The 23248-nt window shown below is 51.3% G+C and overlaps 12 protein-coding genes across 12 annotated transcripts; 5 read left to right on the top strand and 7 right to left on the bottom strand.

Annotated features, from left to right (window-relative positions):
• Positions 1-14: 14 nt before the first annotated feature.
• Positions 15-872, top strand: ASPVEDRAFT_40765 (cytochrome b-c1 complex subunit 10). Its single transcript, XM_040812204.1, has 4 exons — positions 15-41; positions 108-439; positions 520-667; positions 753-872. Exons 2-4 carry the CDS (start codon positions 360-362, stop codon positions 759-761), a joined length of 237 nt encoding a protein of 78 aa, XP_040666971.1. The 5' UTR covers positions 15-41; positions 108-359; the 3' UTR covers positions 762-872.
• ASPVEDRAFT_40764 (uncharacterized protein) lies at positions 753-1081 on the bottom strand. Its single transcript, XM_040812203.1, has one exon. It carries the CDS (start codon positions 947-949, stop codon positions 767-769), a length of 183 nt encoding a protein of 60 aa, XP_040666970.1. The 5' UTR covers positions 950-1081; the 3' UTR covers positions 753-766.
• Positions 1082-1416: 335 nt separating this feature from the next.
• Positions 1417-3232, bottom strand: ASPVEDRAFT_52209 (amino acid permease; the record flags this gene model as incomplete). Its single annotated transcript, XM_040814602.1, has 3 exons — positions 1417-2758; positions 2812-2923; positions 2977-3232. 3 exons carry the CDS (start codon positions 3230-3232, stop codon positions 1417-1419), a joined length of 1710 nt encoding a protein of 569 aa, XP_040666969.1.
• Positions 3233-8000: 4768 nt separating this feature from the next.
• Positions 8001-8950, bottom strand: ASPVEDRAFT_40759 (uncharacterized protein). The gene has a single exon (XM_040812202.1). It carries the CDS (start codon positions 8836-8838, stop codon positions 8290-8292), a length of 549 nt encoding a protein of 182 aa, XP_040666968.1. The 5' UTR covers positions 8839-8950; the 3' UTR covers positions 8001-8289.
• Positions 8951-8984: 34 nt separating this feature from the next.
• Positions 8985-10320, bottom strand: ASPVEDRAFT_622321 (uncharacterized protein). Its single transcript, XM_040815607.1, has 2 exons — positions 9746-10320; positions 8985-9684 (listed from the first exon to the last, which is right to left on the bottom strand). Exons 1-2 carry the CDS (start codon positions 9853-9855, stop codon positions 9132-9134), a joined length of 663 nt encoding a protein of 220 aa, XP_040666967.1. The 5' UTR covers positions 9856-10320; the 3' UTR covers positions 8985-9131.
• ASPVEDRAFT_621711 (uncharacterized protein) lies at positions 10033-10651 on the bottom strand. The gene is made up of 2 exons (XM_040815602.1): positions 10449-10651; positions 10033-10386 (listed from the first exon to the last, which is right to left on the bottom strand). The coding sequence occupies exons 1-2, from the start codon at positions 10515-10517 to the stop codon at positions 10129-10131; spliced, it is 327 nt and encodes a 108-aa protein (XP_040666966.1). The 5' UTR covers positions 10518-10651; the 3' UTR covers positions 10033-10128.
• A 2479-nt stretch (positions 10652-13130) lies between these two features.
• ASPVEDRAFT_130270 (uncharacterized protein) lies at positions 13131-14747 on the top strand (the record flags this gene model as incomplete). Its single annotated transcript, XM_040806703.1, has 2 exons — positions 13131-13905; positions 13978-14747. 2 exons carry the CDS (start codon positions 13131-13133, stop codon positions 14745-14747), a joined length of 1545 nt encoding a protein of 514 aa, XP_040666965.1.
• A 1796-nt stretch (positions 14748-16543) lies between these two features.
• ASPVEDRAFT_82739 (uncharacterized protein) lies at positions 16544-17137 on the top strand (the record flags this gene model as incomplete). Its single annotated transcript, XM_040817246.1, has 1 exon — positions 16544-17137. One exon carries the CDS (start codon positions 16544-16546, stop codon positions 17135-17137), a length of 594 nt encoding a protein of 197 aa, XP_040666964.1.
• A 518-nt stretch (positions 17138-17655) lies between these two features.
• On the bottom strand, positions 17656-19923 carry ASPVEDRAFT_40754 (uncharacterized protein). Its single transcript, XM_040812201.1, has 6 exons — positions 19713-19923; positions 19638-19658; positions 19534-19591; positions 18768-19483; positions 18611-18713; positions 17656-18533 (listed from the first exon to the last, which is right to left on the bottom strand). The coding sequence occupies exons 1-6, from the start codon at positions 19800-19802 to the stop codon at positions 17833-17835; spliced, it is 1689 nt and encodes a 562-aa protein (XP_040666963.1). The 5' UTR covers positions 19803-19923; the 3' UTR covers positions 17656-17832.
• A 148-nt stretch (positions 19924-20071) lies between these two features.
• ASPVEDRAFT_52206 (putative DRAP deaminase) lies at positions 20072-20740 on the top strand (the record flags this gene model as incomplete). Its single annotated transcript, XM_040814600.1, has 1 exon — positions 20072-20740. One exon carries the CDS (start codon positions 20072-20074, stop codon positions 20738-20740), a length of 669 nt encoding a protein of 222 aa, XP_040666962.1.
• Positions 20741-21041: 301 nt separating this feature from the next.
• ASPVEDRAFT_27880 (urate oxidase) lies at positions 21042-22079 on the top strand (the record flags this gene model as incomplete). Its single annotated transcript, XM_040810059.1, has 3 exons — positions 21042-21178; positions 21246-21892; positions 21943-22079. The coding sequence occupies 3 exons, from the start codon at positions 21042-21044 to the stop codon at positions 22077-22079; spliced, it is 921 nt and encodes a 306-aa protein (XP_040666961.1).
• Positions 22080-22363: 284 nt separating this feature from the next.
• ASPVEDRAFT_130281 (mitochondrial 54S ribosomal protein uL13m) lies at positions 22364-23057 on the bottom strand (the record flags this gene model as incomplete). The annotated part of the gene is made up of 3 exons (XM_040806704.1): positions 22364-22482; positions 22546-22906; positions 23037-23057. 3 exons carry the CDS (start codon positions 23055-23057, stop codon positions 22364-22366), a joined length of 501 nt encoding a protein of 166 aa, XP_040666960.1.
• Between the last annotated feature and the right edge of the window lie 191 nt (positions 23058-23248).

The following is a 23248-nucleotide window of genomic DNA, read 5'->3' as shown; positions in this document are numbered from 1 at the left end:
CTCTGCTGGCAAGTTCCATTCCACAAGAACCACACAAAATGGTGCGTATTGCGAGGGCATATCGTTATGTATCATAAATTGCTAACATTCTGGTGACTCGGTTATAGTTCTCCCAAACTTTCCGCCGTGCCGCAGCTCAGTCTGTCCGGTCTCCCCTCGCGGGAAAGTGAGACTCCCCCGAAGACACACCTACCTCCTCTATCCCCAGACCGAATGCTTCCGATGTAGACAATGGACCAGTATAAGGCTTGACCATTCCTTGTGTGTTGTCGGTGTGGCCATTGGATACACAACACGCCACAAGATCCGGAGCCGGGCGGACGCCCTTAAGACCTTGATGGAATACATTGGATGCATAGATGCTAACTCGACATTTTTCATCTAGGTACTCCGTCGCTCCTCACGTCGCCGGTTATACCGTCGGTTCTGCCACTACGATGTGAGTGCCCAATGCTCCCCGGATTCCATATCAATTGTGCAACAGGAGGAACCCGGCTAACCCAATTTCTCAATCAACAGCGGAACCATCGCTGCTACCTTCGGTGTCAGCGCTGGTGTCTTCGCCCTCTTCTTCTTCGGCGAGGTCCCTCGTGTCCGCAAGGATATCCTCCAGAAGCTCCCCTTCTTCGACACCTACCTTGACCGAACCATTGCTCCTGAGGACAACGTACGTTTATCTGCCCCCCGCTTCCTTTTCCCCCTCAATGTTCTACTTGTTTCGGGGTTAAATGCTAACTCGACCATTTTGACAGCCTTTCTAAACGCTTTATCTCTTTGTCGCGTACGTCAGTCGGTCAACTATCTTATCGCGTTCCCATGCTCTCCCTGTGCGGATGCCGCTGCCAGACAATGGATAGATAGATGGTGTATGAGAGTGGTGTTTTATTCTGTAGAATAGCAATGAAGTTTTGTTAGCACATAGACTGTTCTTGGACCTGCTGGTGCTCATAAGCTGGGCTGTACACTAAATGTGAAATATCGACCGTAAAAGCACGTAACAGTTAAGATATCACATCATTCTGTGACATTCGAAAAACAATCTATACCCGGCCTATTTAATGCTAAATTGGAGTACTTCAACCGCTTTCCTAGCAGTGCATAATGCTTTGTCCAAGAGATCTCACTTGCGAATTATATTTATCTATGTATATATATATTCACTCTCTATCACCATACTCACGAGAAGCTCTTAACACCAACCATCTTACGGCTGCCAGAACAGATAATACAACGATAAATAGTTCTTTGGATACAAATAATTGGAATAGTCATGGGTCAAATCCCTACAGTAAAATGCACACAGTTAGGGCTCAAAATGCGAGAAGGGTAGTAGTTAACTACCAAACAAGTTAATGCAAGAGCACTATTGTTCAAAATACTGAAAACAATGTATAATAACACTTATCAAACAAAAAGCTAAAGCTTGGGTGATGAACGGCCCGACTGATCTGTCGATGCATCAGGTAGTGTAGCAGCATTTTGCTCCTGCTCTCCGTCAATAATATCGACTATATTTCCGTGTATAGCATGCTCCACGTTGACCTTTGGGCCCTTGAACCATTTGTGCGCATCAACCACCCACCAAATGCTTACTGCGAGCATCGGCCCTCCCCAGACCAAGCAAGTCCAATTCATCAGATCCGGCGTCAGGTTTGAGCCCGTGTCAGCTGGTAGGCACAGGATTGGCACCATGAGAAAAACGAACCCTACTCCAAACCCACCGATCCACGGGCTGAGCGGTCCTAGGTGCCATGGGCCTCTGCGAAAGCGGTTGCCGACGAAGAAAACGCGGATTGCAATGGGTATGGCAAAGGCAACGAATTGTGCAATAGCTCCAATGGAGAAAAGAGCACCGATAGCAACGTCACCGGCGAATAATAGAAGGCACATCAGGATCCCCAAGACGGCATTTAAAATGACGGCATTTACCGGGGTCTTGGTGGTATCGTTGACCTGCTTCCAGTACTTCGAAAGGGGGAAGCAGTCATCACGAGCGTACGCGTACGTCACGCGAGATGCCGCTACCATGCATCCTTGGCCCATAGAAAAGCCACACATAATTGTTAGTGAGAGAATCGAAAGCGCACCTTTCCGTGACATGACTTGGAAGAGATATGACGCCCATGGCTGCCCGAGATCTGAGTTCAGCACAGCATCAATATCTACCACGGTGTAGGCTACAACCAATTGCAAGAACCAACCCATGAGCCCACCGACTCCCGAAGTCATGACAATTGCGCGTGGAGACGCAATATTCGCATTGGAGCACTCTTCACTGAGGTGAAAGGGGGAATCATAGCCAGACATTGTCCAGATAACTCCCACAAATGTCATTAGGACTGCAACTCCATCGGGATAGTCAGTCATGTTGGTAATTGTTCCCCACACCTCTTTGGACGGTGTAAACTTCGGCGAGTTTATGGTTCCTGCAGGAATGGCGATGATGACGGCAACCAGCGCAAGCATGTTAAGAGTCGAGCCCCAAGAGTTAAACACTGCCACCCATTTTGTTGGCATACTGCTGATGACAGCGTGGACTATCATGATGAGGGTCGTGAGAAGAAAGGTCTGCCAACTTGTCGGAGTATAGCCTGGGCTCTGAATGGATCCTGCAGCGAGAATCATCGCGGCGAGAGCATAGTCTACCGATGGAGCAGCAGTAATCTGGCCAATCCAGTTGGACCATCCAGTGATCCATGCCGCATAAGGCCCGTATCCTGGGGGCGCAAGTACCGCGGCAGCATAGTACAACCCGCCGCTGCAAAAGTTAGCACGAGTGAGGCGCACAGTAGGAAGTTTTGGATCACGTACCTTGTAGGCATGGCGGAGCATAGTTCTGCCATGGCCAATGCAACACATTGGATGAATACCATGGCTATAATCCAGCCCCAAACCATCCCAGCGGTTCCTGCATATCCCATACCTGAGCCCACGAGTCAGCCCTGTTGAGTATTTCACCAAGCCCGGAATATTTACCGTAGTATATGGTGCTGGCAAACGAAGGAAGCAATCCCAATACCGCAAAACTGACACAGAATGTAGTCCATAGCGAGAACTCGCGCTTGAACTCCTGTTTGTATCCAAGAGCCGTAATAACCCGCTCATCGGCGTCCATCGAGTCGTCAAAATCAGGGACGTCTCCATTACGCAGGACGGAGGTGACAGGGTCATGCTCCGCGTCGTCGTACTTCAGCCCATCTGAGGCGGCCTTCATCTTGCCTGAGACTGACATGGTAACTCTCCAACTGCGGTCGCTTTCGATCAATATCGAAATGGCAAACAGACAAACTCCTCGGGCCACGAGTCACGAAATTTCAAAAAAGGGAGCCAGTCCGATCATGCAAGGAGTGGCGAAGCTTGCCCATATCCCTAGCTTGGGTAACACCAGGTGCATATATATGGGGGCAGCACAGGGTCGTGCATCGTTCCTCCAAAGACGGGGGTCCCCGATAGGGAGAGACGGTTCGTGATCATCTCGTTGATAACTTCGATACTGCCTTTGCGGACTGGGCGATAGGGAACTAGTACCCCGCCCGTCAGTCTCAGCTGCACATCTACCATGCCCAAGAGGGCAGGTTCAGGCGGAGGCTTGGACATGGCCGGGGAAAGCTTGGATTACTATTGAGGACGACGAATCAGAGGTCCAGGCTGATAAGCACACGCGATAAGAAGTATCTCTCAGTAATAGGTTCTGATTTGTAGTGAATACCAAGTGCATTAGGTTAATCGGTTTGATTCTGAGGATAGATTGAGGGGAGAGCCGCGGCTCCTTGTGAGGGAAGTCCGAGTCATTTGCAGGGAGTGTGATTGTTGTTGCTTTGTCCTACACGGAGTCCAAGCCAAGCCTCCTCTCACCACTACTTCGATCCTACACAATGAACGGACTCCGCAACCCTCATGTCTGTGCTTTTGTGTCATTCGCTCAAAATCCGAGTTTCCTTGCCAATGATCAATGGAAGGGCTGGGCTTCTTTTACCCGAGGGATACTATTCCAATGATCAACCTGATTCCTCGTTGGCCACTATTGTCGGAGACGCTCAGGATTTCTTTAGATACACAAGCGGACGATGGGTATGGAGCGAAGAGCAGTAGCTCCAAGAGAATTATAGCGAGTTCAACATTGCTAAGCTGCAAAAAGTCGCGATGGAATCCTCGGCAGGGCCCTGTGTCCGCATGGAGAAGATAGGCGAGGGATCATACAACAAGTCCTTTAGTCTCACCATACCCAGCAAGATGAAGGTCATTGCACAAGCTACGAATTCGAATGCAGGACCAGCCTTTCTCACTACGGTGTCAGAGGTCGTAACTATGGACTTCGTGAGTGATGTTACAAGGTAACCAGGAACGGACCTTCTGACTCACATCCAGTTGAGGAACGCCCTTCACATTCCGGTTTCCAAAGCTCTCGCTTAGTGCTCTAGGGTTGACTCTACTAACCCGGTAGGGGCAAAATACATTATCATGGAGCATGCCCCAGGTAAGCAGTTCGCTCTGGTCTGGCCGGATATGGGCCTCGAGCACAAGGTCCAGACAGTGGAAGATGTTGTGAGCATTCAAGAAAGATGAGTGTCTATGAGTTTCCCTAGGTAAGTGCTTAGAGTCCTACTGGATATAGCTCTTCGCGTCCACCTAGCTGTAACAGGTACGGCTGCCTTTACTTCAGCAAAGACGGCGACCAGGCTCTCGTCCCGCGGTGACCAGTGGGGACAATATATCGCGCGAGCAAAGAGATATCCTGGGTTGGTAACTGGCAGAGATCATGGGCTCGGCCCTTATGGGGGCCCTCCGAGATTGGAACATCCTTCCCTGTGTCAAGCCAAACATACTAAGAGGCACAAAGACGGGAACTCTTAGATCATCTAGGAAAGTGCCCGCTCGATTATTCTCCGGGGCAGATCTGCAGGCACTATAGAGACGCAGACGCCTGGAATGGAATACAGGACTTCTAGGATGAGATTCGGCCTGTCCTAGGAGAGACGGCCGGGAATCTCATGAGACATACGAAGCAGCAAAATCCATTATCCCCGAATCCAAAACCTTAGTAGCTTCGGAAATGGGAGGCTAAAAGGCTGACCTTGCTAGGGTATAATATATGATGCATTTGGACGATTTCAAACATCTTCCCTCACTTCCATACTCCGTCTCAGGCCCGATATATCGCTTGCGATATATGCTGCAGCCAGCATCATGCAACAGCACCATGAACCCAGATCTTCAAAGGAGAAACTTACAGATTTCATATCAACTGGTCGAATTCCAATACCAGAAACTCAGTATAGTAGATATATAACTATCACAGACTTACCTGAAACGATAAACCCAACCAAGCCAATGAAATCAGCATCCATCCAGCAAACCAATGGCAAGAACCAGACCACCCCCATGACTTCTTCAAGAAAGCCCTCTCACAAATTCCCCACGTAGCCATGGCCAGTTCAACGGCCAACCCACATCACCAGACCCCAGGAAGGCAACCAAATCTGCATACACTTTGGACACATGCATAAACAAACCTTCCCCAGTCCTGCTGAAAGTTAAATTTAGATCTACCAACTTAGAAACAAACCTCGATCCATGAGATCGATACCTAAAATCGAGGGACCCGCGAGAGCTTCGGTCAATGGCCACTGACTGGTCTCTTGTATGGAGAATCAACAGCTCATATGCAACGCGCTGCTTGCATGCATTGGGCTTGGACCTCTCCAGGGCTCCACCGACATACATCGAATTTCACTAACGCACGTCGCAGCAAGAGCTGGTGCCTTGGTTAATTGGGTTGTCGGTCTTTCCGTCTTGTCTTTTCGTGGTTTAGTGGCTTATGTATCGTTTGTTACAGACTTGCAGTGGGCCAGTGGTGGGATGTGAGTATTTAGTAGGTAAGTAAAACACCCGACTGGACTTCACTCAACACGGACTTCCCCCGCAAAACGGTCCTTAGTACCCCAGCGGCAGTATCGTCTCTACGAAAGTAGTAAGTACGCAGCACGGTAATCACCAAAGCGAGAAAAGCCCACAGGCTCGAGGTCGAGCATCGGAAGCACGGAAACAGCCCGCGGCCCGGGCAGAGTCGACCAGCGCAGCGCAGGAGCGTTCCCACTTCCCATTCTCCATCCGCGAGGTGCAGGAGAACTGGAGCTCGGATTCTCCGTCTCAGATCTCGGGCTCGACCTTGTCTCCGCTGGTCCGGGTCCTGCTTAGCACTTAGCAGTGCTCCGGAGGAGTACGTACGTACTTAGTGGCGGAGTTGATTATTGAAGGGCAGTGCGTTGTTATCGTATCGTATCGCATCGTATGGAGTTTCGGATTAGATCTCGGCTAGATACATCGGTGTGTTAGCTCTGCTGTAGTAGTCCCCTGTGCTGAGATTGTATGTATATATACCTATATAAATGGGGCGCATGTACAGAGATCGATTTTGGGACTAGAGCCTCAGGCTCATAGCCTCGCTCATCTAGTCGATAAGTAGATTGGTTCTCGATACTCTCCTCAGATTAGAAAGTATTTGAAATGCTGAGGGAGTTGGGAGGCTCATCTCCCCGCGAAACAAGGGGCGAGAGCTTGGATATGGGTGCCTCAGCATCTCAAAACAACAACATACAGGAAAACAACATGACGACAAACCCACGCGGCCGGAATTATATTATATTAAGGACCTCATTACTTAATGACGATTATAATATAGCCCCTGTAAAATGTTGTTGGAGGTCGGAGCTGTTGGTAAACAAGGCCATAGTATCCGGAGAGGATTCGTTCCAGGACAGCTTCTAGAAGGTCAGTTCCCCACCTCGCGCTGTTTCAACGACCGCCAGTGCTTAGCAGGAAACAGTTAGCACAGCCGTGTCAAAGTATAGCGCTGCCTACTATAGCTACTTAGTGAGGCGGGCAGCAGGCCTAAGCAATGCCATTGTTGGATTCCTGGGGCCAAATTGGGAGCAGGAGGGGCCGTGGTCCCCTGCTCTCAGGTGTTTAACTATTTAGTTCCAATTCCAAGGCGACTTGTCGTTTACTAGGCGTCCCGCGATGCAGGAACCAGGGTCAGCACTGCGTTGTCTCCTGCAGCGCCAGCCCGCTTTTGCACTTTGTCAGTGTGCCCAGTGGCAGGGTGGCTAGTGTATCCGTAGACTGTGGAGGAAACAACACATAGAGAGCCAAGAGCGAAAACCTGAAAGTGGTGAAATTAGCGAGGGGAAACGGGATGTGAAGTGAAGGGCCCGTCTCGCGGTGTATGAAATTACTACGGTGGTAGTCTAGGCATACCTCTCAAAACATTTGCTCCTTCGGGGTGGCTTCGGAGTCGGAAAGGCCTTCATTTGCCGAGCGGCCATCCATATCGCGACCTTGTGTTCCCTGGAGCCGTGTCGTTGACGATCTGTCCCGACTATGGTATCGAGGACGAGATTAGCTGTTCAACATCTCCCAGCACTCAGATAGGCTCCTGGGTCAACGTGCAGTGTTTCTGGCCCATGGTCAAGTACCGATGATAATGAACAAGGCGCACGGTGTGGTAGAGTACACTGTAGGAGGTCGAGCACGTACTCTCTAACGTAAGCCACTGACTCCAACGACGCCACCAACACGTCTGCAATGTAGTCTTAGAAGCATACGACACCTTCAGCTGAAACCACGAAGGAATGTCAGACGCTCTAAACTTCGGGATAGGGTGCTAGGGTAGACCTTCTCGATTCGTTCATTCTGCCGCGGCAGACGAGACCTTTCTCGAAAATCGCGCACATTGCTCAAAGTATCAGGGGAGAGGAAAAGGAGAAAGGAGATGGATGCAACGGCACTGAAACCGGATGCGATTGCGAAAAAGCTATGCCAGTTCGTGAGCCGTGTTTGTTGGCTGATCTCGCCGTAATCGCACCGCATAGACACACTACTCTATCATGCTATATTATGCGTATCCGCGTGACGGTACATATCTGATAAAAGGTAACTCCAAGAGTCCAGACTTCAAGGTACTCAACAAATGCGCGTAATATGACATGCGTTGTTGTTGTGCTGCCTGGAGATCTAGACTCGCAATTATTAATAGAAAGCACGGTGAGGGGTTTCATCAACACGGCCTGTAAACAAGATCTTGCCAGAAACTTGCCACTATAGTCGATACGGTGTACGATATCAATCTCTTGTTCGCACCAGTTCGCGACTCGCCGGCCTTGCTCACCCATTCAGCAACCTGAGCGGCAGGATCAGGTTCCTTCGATCAGCAATCCTCTGTTGAATTGTTGAGTTGATCGCATCGTGACCGCGCCAAGTCGTAATGAGAGAGGGTGTGCCACCTGCCAATCATGGGCCAGCAGAGCGCCAACTCAAAAAAAAGGTTTCGAAAGTCTGGCTCAGACCATGCTCACGCTTCGAGTGCATGCAGATGAGGTGTGTGGCGTTAGAACAAACCGTATGATTGGCCTCCAGCGCTCCTGAGACTGGAACGAACCAGACTTGACTTCGGCCTTCCTCCGTCCAAGGCCGGAAAAACGTCCTCGGAAGACCAAAACTCGAAAAGTGCCGAGGCAAGTATTCATTTTGATGCCCGCATTCATTCCGCTCCTTTCCAGTGATTCGCTGATCCAGATTCTTGCTGGAGCAAGGCGATCTGCACGCTCGAAGCAGGCCTTCCAGGAGTCGAAGCGCCAAGCCGAAACAGGTAAGTGGGAGGACAGCGGCGGAAGTCTCCGGCAAGCCCGACAGCAACAGAGGGGACTCTGGAAGCCAGGAAACTCTCCGATATCGACAGTACGTCTTGCCCGCCAGCCACTGTGTTTCTTGTCCTCTGCCACGTATGAGGTTTTTTTTGTGATTTGTAATTGGCGAGTGCGCGGTCAAGTTACGTAGCATGTCGTCTGGAACTACTGAAAAGTCAAAATTCAATTGCTCGTTTAGTTCACCCGTGTAAGTTTATCTCGTGGGAAAGCCAGAGAGCATCATATGAAGACGAAAGGTTAGTGAGCGACACTATAAAAAAACCCGGGGCCAAGCTTCAGGAGGAGCGTAAATAGTGATCCACACGGACAATTCTTCACGCTGCAAAGTGGAAACCTGGGAGCTCTCCTGGACCCGTATTGTTGCTTCATGCCTCGAGGCGATGATCCGTTAAGCGCGCAGAGGGAGCACAACGCAGCCCATCAAGGTTAGACAGCACCGGCGAGGGGACACCGCCTGGATGGGCTTCTCCCGTCGAAAATTCCATGAGCGGGCCATCGGCTTCTCTGGTGGAGCTGTCCAGCCGTGATCGGACCGCCACATTGGGCGAGCTGCAGGGGGGGAAAGGAGGCCAGAGGCAGCAGATAGGCCCATGGACTCGCTCGTGAGGTTTGAGAGTTTAACCAACCCTTGGCGGACTCCAACGTGAAGACCACGATATCCCAGAGAGGCAGTTCCCTGGAACTGGCCACACAAGTGGCAAGTAGGGCGAGAAATGAGATTCTGCAAGGAAGTTTGCAAATTCCGACCAGCGGGCGATGATAGTCGAACTCAAGCAGACTCGAAGGATCAAGGATCAGTTGATGGTCTTGTGACGTGCAAACCCTTTTCTGTCCGCTGGGAAGAAATAGTGGGATTCCATGATCCATCAGTCCGACCGGGTGGCTGACGAGTCGATAGTGAGGTCTTAGGACGCCGAACTGGGGAAACCTTCCTTTCCGGGTCTGGTCGTTCCGTGCTTTGCCGGCCGGTGGCAGTCGTCTTCTTGCTTTGTAAGAAATCGGTCATCTCTCAGCTCAGCTTAATTTAGATGCCTGCCTACAATTCAGGGAACTTTGTGGTGGCGGCCGGTTCGACCTGCCATGATACGATATGATATGATATGAAGGTATGAACTGGCCATGTCAGATAAGCTGCAAATGAGCCCACCATAAGCCCCCGGGCGATGGTCAAGGCCCACTATCGAAACGGGAGAAGCTCCCTGCGAAAATCCGCGGTGGAGCTCAGCCGCCATCCCTTCCAGGAAACTCGTGGCTTGTCCACTCAGCGCCTGCAGAGGCGAGGCGAGCAAAGGCAAATTGAAGTTTGGGATATCGCAGAGTTTTCCAGAACCATGGATGGAGGATGTTATTCTTCACGAGGTCTTGTTTGGAAAAAGTACCGCAGGCTTTTAGCAGGGCGTGGCAGCAGTGCATTTGAAATGGACTAGAGCTGCCACATCCCGTCATCACACATGGTGACATGAGACATGAGAGCAGCTAAGCCGAGAGAACTCGTCACTGCGAAGAATTCCCAGCGCCACGGCTTACGCGAGTCGCCTTCCGCGTCCCTGGGCAATCGAAATGAAGGGTGTGCGTGGAATGCTTGCAAATTCTTTGTTCGATGGTCGTAATCTGCAGGTATCGTAAAGCAGAGTGTAATATGTAGACGGTCAAATGTGTAAGGAGCACCCAAGATATATTTCTGACGATGAGTTTTAGCTACGTATTACCATGCGCGTTCATCGCTGGGTGGGTGTGACAGACTGTTAGACTCAAAATTGAGGCTGCCTGGGCCGAGAACAACACCGCCAGATGCGACACGTGTCTGCTCATATAGAATCAGAACATCAAGGCAGACCTTTAAGGTCTGAGAGCTGACATGGCGGCGATATGGCATCTACTGGAGTACAAAGATTAAGCTTAACGAGATGTATCCACAGCACCCATTCGAGTTGTGCAAACCCGTGCCTGGATCTCCAGATTGATCCTGGCGTGGAGTCAAGTGGGCATGAATGATGTGCTGCCAACCTCAAATCTCGACTCCTTCACTTCAGGGCCTCTCCACTCCCCAGTGTGATAACTCTGATAAGGTTGTCAACCCCTACTTGGAGATGTGGACTTGTGGATGTGCCATGAGATCTGATGGACCAATATTTGGCCAGCGGAGACTGTTAACTGCGGAGAAATGGTGCATGAATCCGAGCCCTACGGGACGGCTGATGGGGTGAAGGATTCTGCAGAATGCACTGTCCATGGAGGGCAGATACTGCAGCTGCCGGATGGCTATGAATCCAGCATAGATACCAGCATTGGACGACAGCAAAAATACTCTGGAAGCATCAAGGAGACAACGAGAGAATAACAATCCAAGCAGCCAGGTTGAAAACAGCATCAAAACTCAATGGCGACGGAAGACCACTCGGAAACTTAGCTAGGTGCTGCACACCCCGGCGTCCTTTCCATCCCGCTTCCCTGCTGCATGGATGTGAAGGGCCAATAAGCAGGGCTGCTCCCATCCTTTGCGAGTTGAAGCCCGTACTGTAAGATCGTGACGATGGGGGGGATGTTTCAACTGGCAGCTCGGACGGAGGGGTGACTCCTGCAAGAGACCATCGGTTCCGCTTGCGTCAGGGCGTGCCAATAGTAATACCACCAAAGAATACAAATCACGGTTGAGCAGATTCCGATTGACGATGCGATTGCTGGATGCGGGAAGCTTCGTCGAAGTATCATGCCCGTCTTCGGCACACGTCCTCCGTCCTCCAGCCACCTCTCACGGGCAAAGACGGCGGCTTGGAGATGGGCGTCAAAAGGATTATTTACGGAATTATCAAAGCCGAACGGACTCAGCCAACCAAGAGGGAGACTAGCCGGGGTGCAGGCTGCAGACCGCATGTAGCCAGGAGATAGCTCAGTGATCGCAGACATTTTCCCCTGTTTGCCGCTGCTGCCAACCAAATAACCAAATGCAAATTCCCTTTTTGCCGGGCAATGTTCGGAATTGGTTCGTCCCAGCGTGTTTTCGCAGCCGGGCTTGTCGGTTTCTGGGCTAGCTCACTGCATCGCTCTGCATCGTAAGGTAGACCATCGTGGCGAAACAACGATACCCTCACCCAGACATCTTGTAGGAGAGTGAAAAGGAGCTTGAAATCGTCCTTGTTGAACGAGCTGGAACAGAGCCCAATTGACGCTCGGCCCAGCGCTGGCACTCGGAAACCGGAGGGAGTCGTGAGGCACGAATCAGGGCCCCGGCAAGCTCGACACCGTTGGGAGAATCAAATCATCATCAGCTTCCATTCAGCAGCAAATAATTCATATTTTTTGTCCTCTTTTCGTTAATTCGCCTCCCCGAGTTACGATCGTCACCGCTCTCTTTTCATTTCTGTGGCCGCCTCCCTCCTCGCCCTCCCCTGTACTTTTTCAAGTTCTTCGTCCTCTGGTCCTCCCCTAATTTTCTTCCGCCCTTCTCCGTCCCCGACTCAGGTCGCCTCCCCTCTCCCTCCATTCCCGTGGAAGTCCTGCCAGCTTTCCCTGGCTGCCCTCCCTGCCGAATTTCGTCGCTTTTATTCTATTTAATTTTCCTTTTTAGAATTTTTTTTTGCAAAAAAAAAAAAGAAAAGAAGATTTTTTTTTTTTTTACTCGAGACCAACCTCTCGTTTCTTTTTCCTCCCACCCCCTTCCTTCTTCCTACTCTTTGATCTCCGCACCTATACGCGCCTGTCCCTGGCTAGATTTACTCCGTCAAACGAATTATCCTGGTCGATATCGCGCACTGTTGACGCGAAGCAGAAATTGGCTAGCAATCTTCCTTGACTGCTGGAGTGACTAAGACCCACTTACACGCCGGCTTCTCTTGGTGGATCACAACCATCTTGTGTTTTGACAACGTGCCGACTGCGGATAAAAAGAAGTTCCCACACTCTGATTTTCCTGGTGGATGACCGTGGGGACCTCAGATTAAGCATCTCAACCTGTCCTGGCTTTCTTCTTCTCAGTGGAGTCGCTTGAGATCCTGTACAGCACCATTGTCGCCCTGACGCCGCATCGTCGAGAGTCAGCAACTCTGCTCATCGTCGATTCTTTTTGATCCAGCATCTCCCTGCCTGTCGTTTTCGAGAGCCCGTCCCGGTGAAGCCGAATAAAGTCGTGTCGCAAGGAAAATTCTGCACAAAACTCGGCACGAGAGATTTGAGAAGACACAAAAAGAAAACACTTCGTGGGAAAAATTCTTCGAGGACGCGACCCGTGAACGTCTTCGAGTGTACAATCTCTCTGGCACGTTGATTGAGTGCTCCCCGCGTCAAAAGACATCCGGAAAGAAGAGATTTTTTTCGTCTTACGATCAATGATCGGGATACCGTGAAACTTTTCTTCGCGCCAGTTCCCAGTCCCTGTGATCTCTTCCCCATCGTTCGCACCTTGTTAGACGCGTTCTCCGCTTCGTGATGGATCCTAGAAATCATCCTTCCCGGCCCCCATCGACCAGTTTACCTCAGGGATCCACGCCTCTATCATCCGCGCCCATCTCGAGCATGCCGATGCCTCAATACACGATGCAGCCTCAGTATCCGGTTTCTCAGCCGCACACCCTGCCCCCTCTCCAGCCGCATCACAGTCAATCGCCGGCTCCCCACTCCTACATGGGTCAGCCACCATACCGCCCTGATATGAACAGGTACCCGGCGTCAAGCCATGATGTGTACGCGTCGTCTGCTGCGCCGATAATGCCTCACACCAGTGTGGGTAGCCTGCCTCCCACGTCTTTCCTCTCCCACCCAAACCCGCAGGCACAGCAGCCGTCGCAACACTACCCCCCCCCTCACAGTGTGCTCCCACCTGCATCGAGTGCTCAGACGTATCCGCAGCCAATTGCGCCGGCGCCTCCCCGGGATCGCCGTGCTGATTTCAATGGCGTTCCATCTGGTGCATTCAGCTTCAATGATGGAAAGCCTCAACATTGGATGGGCGCGGACCCAGTCGCCGCCAATGGTGCTGCCTACCCTGGAAAAGAGTCCCCTCGAACTCAGGTCGTTGGGTCCCAGGGCCGACGCGGTATTCTCCCAAGTGTGCCTGGTCGCGCGACTCCGGTTACCAATGGTGTCAATGGCACAGCCAAGAACACTACGATTCCAGCCAAGGATGCAGACGGGAAATTCCCCTGCCCGCATTGTAACAAGACCTACCTTCACGCCAAACATCTGAAGCGTCATTTGCTGCGCCGTGAGTATTCCTCTTTCCATACAATTCTAAATTTTGCGTTTGATTGCTAACAAGCTTTGCGCCACGTGACAGACACTGGAGACCGCCCATACATGTGTGTTCTTTGCAAGGACACATTCTCTCGCAGTGATATCTTGAAACGCCACTTCCAAAAGTGCTCAATTAGACGTGGTAACCCCACCGGAGCAACTCACTTGTCGCACCCCAACGCGCATGTCAAGAGGTCACAACAGCAAGCTGCGGCAAATCCTGCAAAACCTGTCCAGGATGAAGTCAGTAGTAATGTCCCGCCTCCCAATGGCATCCCGGGTACGACTTACGGCGAGGGAGCCGTAAACGGCAATGGATTGGCTCCTGCCCGACCTGGGTACGCAGATCACCAGACTATGGGCTTCCCAATGTCATCTGTCAATGGGATGGGCCGTGGTCAGCATGAAGACGCGTTTCCCGGTGGTCGTCCGCATCAAGGAGCCCCCTGGCCAGCAGCTCCCAAGCAGAGCCCGTATCTCGTGCAGCCGGGTGCTGACCCCTCTGGTCACCAGTTGAATATTGACCGTACTCCCCTTGAGCAGGTAAAACAACCGGTTGTTCACGAACATAAGCGCCCTGTGATGCCTGGACATCCCGGCCACGAGCTCGACTGGACCACCATGTTCCAACCCGGTGCCCCCGAAGGTTACATGAACCCCGTTTTCTCCCAGTCTATGCCTGGGGGCCAAGAACCTATCCACGCTCATGTTGATGCCGAGCGCAAGTACTATCCCACTACCACCGCCGGTGCCCAGGAGGGTGGAATGAATGGCCTGTACATGGCTTCGACTATGGGTGGTGACGGTAAGTAGCTAATAATGTGGCGAACAAAAGACTATAATTGATCAGTGGCTGATCCGCGACTTTAGGTACTGTTCAGCCCGCCAGACCATAGAAACAGATTGAAGTCGACGTTTGGGAGTCACCGTGTGTCCTGTGTTCTACTCAGGTTGGGTTGTACATTTCCACAAAGATCTCTTGCCAATTAAATGACGTGGTGCTCCAACTACACGACAAAAAGAGGTCGAATTACTCAACGGAGTTTGCTCTGGAACGCGTATTCTCGACATGACATTTTCGAATTCAGCAATACTCAGTTACGAACAACGATTTCTCTTCTGCGGGTCATCTGGTTAAATTCGTTTCCTTTTTTCTTCATCTTGTCCAAAATCTTCTCAGCATTTTCCATCGGTCAGGTAACTAACCAATGGTACGGGGTGTGGTTTATCCGGCGTCCAACTATAGACTCGGGCATGTTATTGTGTTTGCGGCTCTGGTTCCTCTCGTTTTTCTTTTTTTCCAACGCGGCCAAAGTATCTTTCTTGCGAAAGGCTTCTGTCCACTATCGGTTCCGTTCGCGTGTCTATCTTGATCATCTACAGTTGAAATCCCAAGGCGCACGCGACGGCTGGGGTGTGTTCGGGTTTCATTTGCATAACCTTACGGCCGTTCTCCAACTCGCATACTATTTATTTTCCGTTCAAAACGATGTAAGTAGGTCTGTATCTTCAGGTCGGATATAAGTGCTTGTGACCTCGGGAGAGTTGCTGTTTTCCATGTTATACAATTCTCTCTGCTTCTCTGTTTTCTGCGTCTGTTACATGTTGTTTCTGTATGTTTATTTACGGTCTCCTGTCTCTCCGTCTGCCCTTGCGAAGGGTGTGACTTCTGTTCAACGATTACATACGTCCGCGACCGGCGGCTTTTGTGGGATCCGACAAGAGCTGCGAGTGCTGCAGTTTGTCTTTTGAAGACTGGTGCACCTGTTTTCTCGTGTCCTGATACACACTCCGGTCTACTTGCGAGGGTTTGATACGTCAGATGTTTATGCATCATTACGTTCTTGTTTCATTTTGCAGTCCTCTTTGCACGCATTTCTTCTGCCGTCAGGGCTCGGACGCAAAAGCCAAGAAGGCCAAAAGCTACCTAGAATATAGAGCGAAATCCGAGAGAATAAGAATTACATTATAGATCTTTTTAAAAAATGTCATACGGTGCTATCAGACCATCTGTCATCCATAGTGGGATGTGTTATTATTATTATTGTTATGACTGTTGGAGCGCCGTTCATCCGGGATCCGAGAATTCCCTATAGCCGGCTATGCGAAGGACGACCCCTCATGCTCGGGCAAAGATTAAATTTATAAAAAGAATAGTTCCCTGGATAGTGGACAGTTCATCGCCTGGAGAACCTTGAAGCCAACGTGGGGGTCCACGGTCTTGAACGTCACCAGCGCCGAGGATATCAGCAACCGCTGATTGGTTGGTTGCCACGGGTTCAGTCGGGGGATTCAGGATAACTTTTACAACCTCGTCCAACTCCTGAAGTCATCGCTCCTCCCACTATACTGCGCTCGCTCCTCTCTCCCGTCTCTTGTTTAATTACTCCCTCCCCCCCAAGTTTGCGCTTGGAGCCCTCTCCAACCACCTCCGCATACGTCTGCCCCGCAGCGATCCCCCGTTGTACTGCCTAGTACCTTCCGATAACCTCCCGAGCGACCTGTGATCGACCCTCACCCATCCACTCGGCTTGTCTCTATCTAACGCCATCCTATCTCCCCAGCTCTCTTACTCCCTTTACAGGGTAGAGTAGTCACATCCAACCAGAATGTCGACGAACCGACCCTTCCTGGCGAACTTCCTAGCCGCCTTTCGCGCCCAGTCAACCTACAAAGCATCAACCGCGGGCTCCCAGTCCGCCACCGGCTCCTCATCTCTATCCCCGTCCCAGATCTCGCAAGGCGCCCGGGCGATAGCTACAAAGGCCGCTTCCTCAGCATCAGCATCATCAACATCATCTCCGTCCGCGTCCGCGTCTGCAAATGGCCAGCCGACATCTGAAACACATCACTACCACCACCATCACCACCAACCCTCACGACCACACTCCCACACCCGCACGCCGTTGAGCTCGCACCCACACCAGCCTGCAGCAGATTACTCGTCACCTTCTTCACCGCCGAGTTCTTCGTCAACGCCCATTCCTATCACGAACACCCAAGACCGCCAGCGCCGCGGAAGCGATAGCTCCAGCGGCTCAGGTGGTGGGTTCCGAGACGCCCTTGGCCCCGAGAAATGGTATATCGGTGGACGGACCGCGGCCGGTGAAGAGAGGTTTTACCGGCTGGGGATGGTGACGACGGGCGGTGGACGATTAGGAGGCAGTGGGAGGGTTGGGAGCATTGACCAGTTGAGTTTGTGATGATGTCTAATGCTCTCTCACAAACCTGCTTGATCATGCTTGCCGGTCATATTTTCCTTTCTTTGCTTTTTGAACTTGAAAAAAATGTTTTAGCAACCTTTGCCCTGCGCGGCTATGAAATGACTTTGAACTGATAAACCAAAATTTACGACCGGGCTGGATTTGGCGTTCTTTCTTCTCAGCTGGGCATTTTGGGGCGTTAGATGGTATCTCTTACTTACTTCAGTCGGTTTTATTCCTCTTTCTCTGTTTTGAGTGGATTGGAGTTTTCATTTTCTTTTTCTTATGGATGGTTAGGTTGGTGATTTGATATCTTTTGAAGAAAAAAGAACATGTACATGAGATCCAGGTCTGTTGATATTTGACTTGCAAGAGCGTTATGCAGGCTTGACTTGCTCTAGCTTCATCTAACTAGGTTAGGCAATGCAGGTCACATCATCTTGGGCCATTTGTCTGCCTTTTATCTGTTTATCTACCTTGATGACTGAAAAGTATAGATACAAATACAACACGCTACTTCACTCCTTCATCATACTTGTTATATTCCACTATTTTTGCTTGACCGAACTCAGTAAGATATGTTTGACTTTTGTCTATCCGTACAGTACACGTATAGAAACCGAACGCAAAAAGTCTCGGCCTATATAGCAATCAGGCAGACAAGCAGGAAGGTAAGTAGGTAGGTAGCCAGCTACCTAACATTGCCTACTTACTTCCCCCGGTGGAGAGGAAGAGGAAGACAACAGCCCTTCCCCTTCCTCCCCCTCAACATCCCTAGCCCTACCGCCATTCCTTCTCTTCGTCTCCCCACTCCCCATCCTTAACCCTAAGCAACCCGCCAACCTCTCCAACAAAGACGACTCTGACCCCGACTCGGAGGCTCTAGCCTCACCCAGCGCCAACATTCCCCAACTCGTAACAAAGCACAACACACCCAGCGAAATGCCCATAGTGCGCCATCCAAACCGCCACTCCACGAACCCGCCCCAGAGCGAGCCAAGGAACATGCCGAGGAATTGGGCCATTGTTTGGATTCCGAAGGCTTGGGCGATGCCTTGGACTTGGTTTTGATAGCCGTGGACATGTTTGGGCCGGTTGGTTAAAGAGTTCTGGGGGTGAGATTCGTTCTGGTCCTGCGCGGGATGGGCCGAAGATGTAGTAGAGGAAGATGGAGATGAGCGGCTCTGCAGCTGGGCTAGGACATCCTGGGTTTCGACGAAGAGGGCCGGCGTGGCGAGATTGATTAATAGTCCGATTAGGGTGAGGAGGATGAGGAAGAGGGTGATTTGGACTGGGGTGTTTGTTGATATGAATGCTAGGAAGATGAGAGGGAGCGGGAGAAGGATGAAGGAGGCGAATGTAGGGAGGCGTGGGCCATGAGTGTCTGATATGTAGCCTTTTTTTTTCGTATACATATGTTAGTATACCTTTACATTATTTGGACAGACTAGATAGGGGATGGCAAGTGTGTACCGAAGTATGGTTCCAGAAGGGCGGTTAAGGCTGATGGGAGGAAAGAGAGACCTGCGCCTAGGGCTGTCCAGTTGAAGGTTGCTTCGACGAATATGGGGATTGTCTGGGATGGTTAGTGAGTTGGTTCAGAGTGGGGGGATAGAGAGGCCAAGCGTACGGCGTCAAAAGCGGAGAATAGGAGACCCTGAACGAGGAGGCCGAATGAAGAGATGACGACGCGAGGTTGTTTGGCTATTTCGAGAATAGTCGGGGGCTTATAGTCTTGCGAATGCTCATCACCCTGGGCCTGCTCGTTCGTGGATTCAATTTCGGACAGGTCTCTCGGTGGCTGAGTAGTATCTGGGAAGGTATGATAGCCACTAATTTCTCGGTCAGGTAAAAAAGGAGATGAAGGAGAAGAGTCAAAAGAGGAATCAATCCACTTTGCTGCCACTTTCTTCTCAACAATCAGCACACGCATTAGTAAATCCACGCCAACGAGGGCAAATGCCAGTCCAAAGACGGCTTGATATCCCGCCGTATCATAGATAATCCCACCCAAAAGTGGGCCAAGCAGGAACCCAAGTGCTATAGCTGAGCCTTGATAACCAATCGTCTGTCCTAAATTATCAAGAGGAACAGAGTCTGTAAGGAGGGCCAGCCCCGCAACAGCAACCATTGCAGTTGCACCGCCTTGTAGGAGACGCGCAATGACAAACATAGCTGTGGACCGGGCGGCAGCCAGAAGGCCCATTGATGCGCCCAAGAATATCAATCCGAGCACATAGGGCATACGCCGCGTGGGGGCAACATCAACGATGTACCCGAATACAGGACAGCTTATGAATGCGACGCCAGCTTCGCACATAAGAAGGACGCTGACCCAGTATTCCCCTGATGTTTTTAGCCTTTTTTGGTGAATATTAATTGACGGAGAGGCGTACGGTCTTCATATGGAACATCCGCCCGCTCGGATAGTGCTGTTGGCAGGATGGGGACAACCTAGGACATCAGCCGAGTTTGTAGTTGCTGGACAAGGTACTCTCACCATTGCATAGAGGAAGTAATCCTGCCATAAAGCAATGATTAGCAAGTCCTCCAGAGATTTTGCAATTAAACGTACCGTGAACGAGGAGATCCAGACCGTCGCGATGATAAACACCGTCGAGGAACGGAAGCGCAGCAGCCAGGGTGGACCCTGCATTGCTTGCATAGTGGGATGTTTTTTGAGGATTTAAAAAGTTTTCCAAAAAAAAAATAAACAGTCGGATATTAAAGAAAGCCCAACATTCTTGACGACCCTTGCGAATTCGCGGGATAAGTGCATGAGCCAGGAACAAATGCGGGAGTGAAAGATCGCCGCTAAGTTGACGACTGACATCAGTTCCCCACCAACAACTATAAATCCCGGCGCAGCTCCAGCTCACAGCACGTCCGTTCACCAAGCTCCTCTCTCCTTACTAGCCAGGAAAAACCCCGACAATGCCCTCCCCACACCTTCAATACCTCCAAAAGTGCTTATCCCTTGCCGAGAAGTCTCCTCCGCGCCCCACAAACTTCCGCATCGGCGCCCTCCTCCTCTCCCGCAAGGATGGCGACCTCAGTACCGAACAGGATGAGCTCCTTTCTACGGGCTACACAATGGAACTAGCCGGCAATACCCACGCCGAGCAGTGCTGTCTATCCAATTACGCATCTACACACTCAGTTCCCGACGAGCGCATAGCAGAGGTGCTCCCCGACACGCCGGGCCGCAAACTAGTCCTCTATGTGACCATGGAGCCGTGCGGGAAGCGACTCTCCGGTAACCTACCGTGCGTCCAGCGGATCATTCAGACGAAGGAGAACGGGCGGAGGGGCATTGAGAAGGTCTATTTTGGGGTAAAAGAACCTGAAACCTTTGTAGGGCAGTCTGAGAGTTGCAGGCTGTTGACAGAAGCGGGGATTGAGTGGAGAGTGGTGCAGGGGCTGGAGAGGGAGATTTTAACCGTTGCGACAGCGGGGCATGAGAATAGGGAGGAGGAAGTGAAGGCGGCGCTGAGCCATGTGGAAACGAACCTGGATGACGTGAGTGACGACGAGAGGCAGAGACAGGCGCAGACGAAGCGGAATCCGAAGAAGCGGATGATGGAGGTGCCCGGGCCTAGGTAGAGGAATAGACACTAGATGTATCCGTTATTCTGGGGAGTGAATGAACTGTATAGCGTGCTTTGTGCTGTGCGTTGTTGGGGTGCTCCGCGCCCGATAAGATAAAGAGCTGCGGGCTGCGGCCGGAAAGAGCTGCGGGCTTCGGAGGTGGCCGATGCTTCTCGTCAGCCCATCTTTTCGCCGTTTGCCTATCCCGGCTGCTTTAAAGCCGGCGATCTGCTCTTGGAGCTATTGTCGCCCAGTTATTTGCTTAGAATTCGATTTATTTCCCTCCTGCCTCGCCGTCTGCCCGTCGCCTTCTGCCATGTCTACTGTTGCAGCCGCCCGCTATGGCAAGGACAATGTCCGAGTCTACAAAGTCCATCGCGACCAAAAGACCGGGGTCCAGACTGTGGTTGAGATGACCGTTTGTGTCCTGTTGGAGGGTGAAATCGATACTTCGTGAGCTCCATCGCTTCCATCATACTCTCTATAACTGGAGCAAAAGCTAATATAGATCTGGCGACAGCTATACCAAGGCCGATAATAGTGTCATTGTCGCAACCGACTCAATCAAGAACACCATCTTCATCCTAGCCAAGCAGCATCCCGTGACACCCCCAGAGCTCTTCGGATCCATCGTCGGCACCCACTTCATCAACGAGTATAAGCACATCCATGTTGCGCACACTAACATCATCACCCACCGCTGGACCCGGCTGAACGTCGACGGGAAACCGCACCCGCACTCGTTCATCCGCGACAGTGAAGAAACCCGCAACGTCCAAGTGGATGTCACCGAGGGCGCGGGCATTGATATCAAATCGACCATTAACAAGCTCAGTGTCCTGAAGAGCACGGGCTCGCAGTTCTGGGGCTTCGTGCGCGACGAGTATACCACCCTCCCCGAAGTGTGGGACCGGATTCTTAGCACAGACGTCGAGGCGACGTGGGCCTGGAAGCGGTTCCCTACCCTTGACGAGGTCCGCGGGAATGTGCCCAAGTTCGATGATACCTGGGAGGCGGCGAGGAATATCACCCTCAAGACCTTTGCGGAGGATAACAGCGCCAGTGTCCAGGCCACCATGTATAAAATGGGCGAGCAGATCTTGGCGCATCAGCCTTTGGTTGAAACTGTTGACTACTCGCTGCCTAACAAGCATTACTTTGAGCTTGGTAAGTTTATTTCCCTTGTCTAAAGCTTCTATTACTGATCGTGCTACTAGATTTGAGCTGGCACAAGGGTCTCAAGAACAAAGGCAAGGACGCCGAGGTGTTCGTTCCCCAGACGAACCCCAATGGGCTTATTAAATGTACCATTGGCCGGTCAGACGGGCTCTGGAAGTCCAAAGCTAAACTATAGACCAGTAATTTACTCGATACGGAGTTGGGAGCGATTTGTACATAGCGGGCTTCGAATAATATTCACTTCAATTATACAAACAATACCATGGTAGAAATCGCAGACTCTGCGTAGTATCGCGGACCGAATCCCGGCTTTTGAGAAAACACTTGAACATTTGAACTCCCACCCATGCGCTAGAGAGAAATATCATACATAAAGTGATACATAGAATACAGTATATGCCGCTGGTATCTAGTAGCCGAGCAATCAAACTAAATCAGTCACAACTAAAATCCACTTCCTCAAGCCGAGCTCTTGGCCTCCTGGAAAGTCTGCTTCACTTCCGGTAACTGTCCGATAGTCGACTCATGCCCGATCCGGACAATATTCTCCTTATACGGATGCTCGAGACCCTCGAATGCTGCCACTTTGTTAGACACCTATCCCCATAAACAATAGAAAATCTTAGAATGAGGGTACTAACTCTTCAGCCTCGCCAACCGCTTATCCCTCAGCCGGTTCTTTGGCAACATCCCCCTAACAGCCCGTCTCAGGACCTCACCTCCACCCCATTTCTCAAACATCATGTCCATCGTCATGCTGCGCAGACTACCGGGGCGAGTATTGTGCGTGTAGTACTTCTTCTGGAAACGCTTCTTGCCGGTCGTTCGGAGGTCGTGGCAGCCGACGGCGACAACGTAGTCGCCGCAGTCCGTGGACGGGTCGTAGATAGGCTTGTTTTTGCCCATGAGGGTGAGCGCGATCGAGGAGGCGAGGCGGCCGAGACTGCGGCCGTCTGTGCCGACGTCAACATGGTGCCATGTTCGCGAGTAGGCGAGACGGGTCTGTATAGGGTAACATGGTGGTGATTAGCATCGCGGACTTTTTTTCTTTGCGGAGAGTCGGGGGCGGGTAGGTAGGTAGGTAGGTTCAGGCGATTGAAATTGATGAATGGGGGGAAATGTGTGATTATACCTTTCCAATAGTCTGCGACATCTTCAATCAATTGTATGCCTGGTTGTATCCAGGACCAACCTCAACGCCTTGACTTGCACGCAGACAGACTCGGGCCAAACCAAGCAACAAACCAAACCTGAGGTCTTGCCGGATGAACCGAACCCCCGGACCTCCGGGCCTGGTTAACCCACGTGACCAAAAGACGAGCCCTACCACCATGTTCCCCAAAA

The sequence above is a fragment of the Aspergillus versicolor genome, assembly GCF_001890125.1.
Source record: "Aspergillus versicolor CBS 583.65 unplaced genomic scaffold ASPVEscaffold_4, whole genome shotgun sequence".
Classification (NCBI taxonomy): domain Eukaryota; kingdom Fungi; phylum Ascomycota; class Eurotiomycetes; order Eurotiales; family Aspergillaceae; genus Aspergillus; species Aspergillus versicolor.
The sequence above is the reverse complement of the archived record's forward strand: the minus strand, read 5'-3'. Positions and strand labels throughout refer to the sequence as shown.

Excerpts from the sequence above, each read along its gene's own strand:
- ASPVEDRAFT_40765 (XM_040812204.1), top strand. The coding sequence starts at position 360 with ATGCTAACTCGACATTTTTCATCTAGGTACTCCGTCGCTCCTCACGTC. Across the intron at positions 440-519 it reads GTCGGTTCTGCCACTACGAT|CGGAACCATCGCTGCTACCT; the intron begins GTGAGTGCCCAA and ends CTCAATCAACAG.
- ASPVEDRAFT_40764 (XM_040812203.1), bottom strand. The coding sequence starts at position 949 with ATGAGCACCAGCAGGTCCAAGAACAGTCTATGTGCTAACAAAACTTCA.
- ASPVEDRAFT_40759 (XM_040812202.1), bottom strand. The coding sequence starts at position 8,838 with ATGCTACGTAACTTGACCGCGCACTCGCCAATTACAAATCACAAAAAA.
- ASPVEDRAFT_622321 (XM_040815607.1), bottom strand. The coding sequence starts at position 9,855 with ATGGTGGGCTCATTTGCAGCTTATCTGACATGGCCAGTTCATACCTTC. Across the intron at positions 9,685-9,745 it reads ACCACAAAGTTCCCTGAATT|ACGACTGCCACCGGCCGGCA; the intron begins GTAGGCAGGCAT and ends CAAAGCAAGAAG.
- ASPVEDRAFT_621711 (XM_040815602.1), bottom strand. The coding sequence starts at position 10,517 with ATGAGCAGACACGTGTCGCATCTGGCGGTGTTGTTCTCGGCCCAGGCA. Across the intron at positions 10,387-10,448 it reads CCTCAATTTTGAGTCTAACA|AAATATATCTTGGGTGCTCC; the intron begins GTCTGTCACACC and ends ACTCATCGTCAG.
- ASPVEDRAFT_40754 (XM_040812201.1), bottom strand. The coding sequence starts at position 19,802 with ATGCAAGCAATGCAGGGTCCACCCTGGCTGCTGCGCTTCCGTTCCTCG. Across the intron at positions 19,659-19,712 it reads TCTGGATCTCCTCGTTCACG|GATTACTTCCTCTATGCAAT; the intron begins GTACGTTTAATT and ends GCTTTATGGCAG. Across the intron at positions 18,534-18,610 it reads CCTTCTGGAACCATACTTCG|GCTACATATCAGACACTCAT; the intron begins GTACACACTTGC and ends CGAAAAAAAAAG.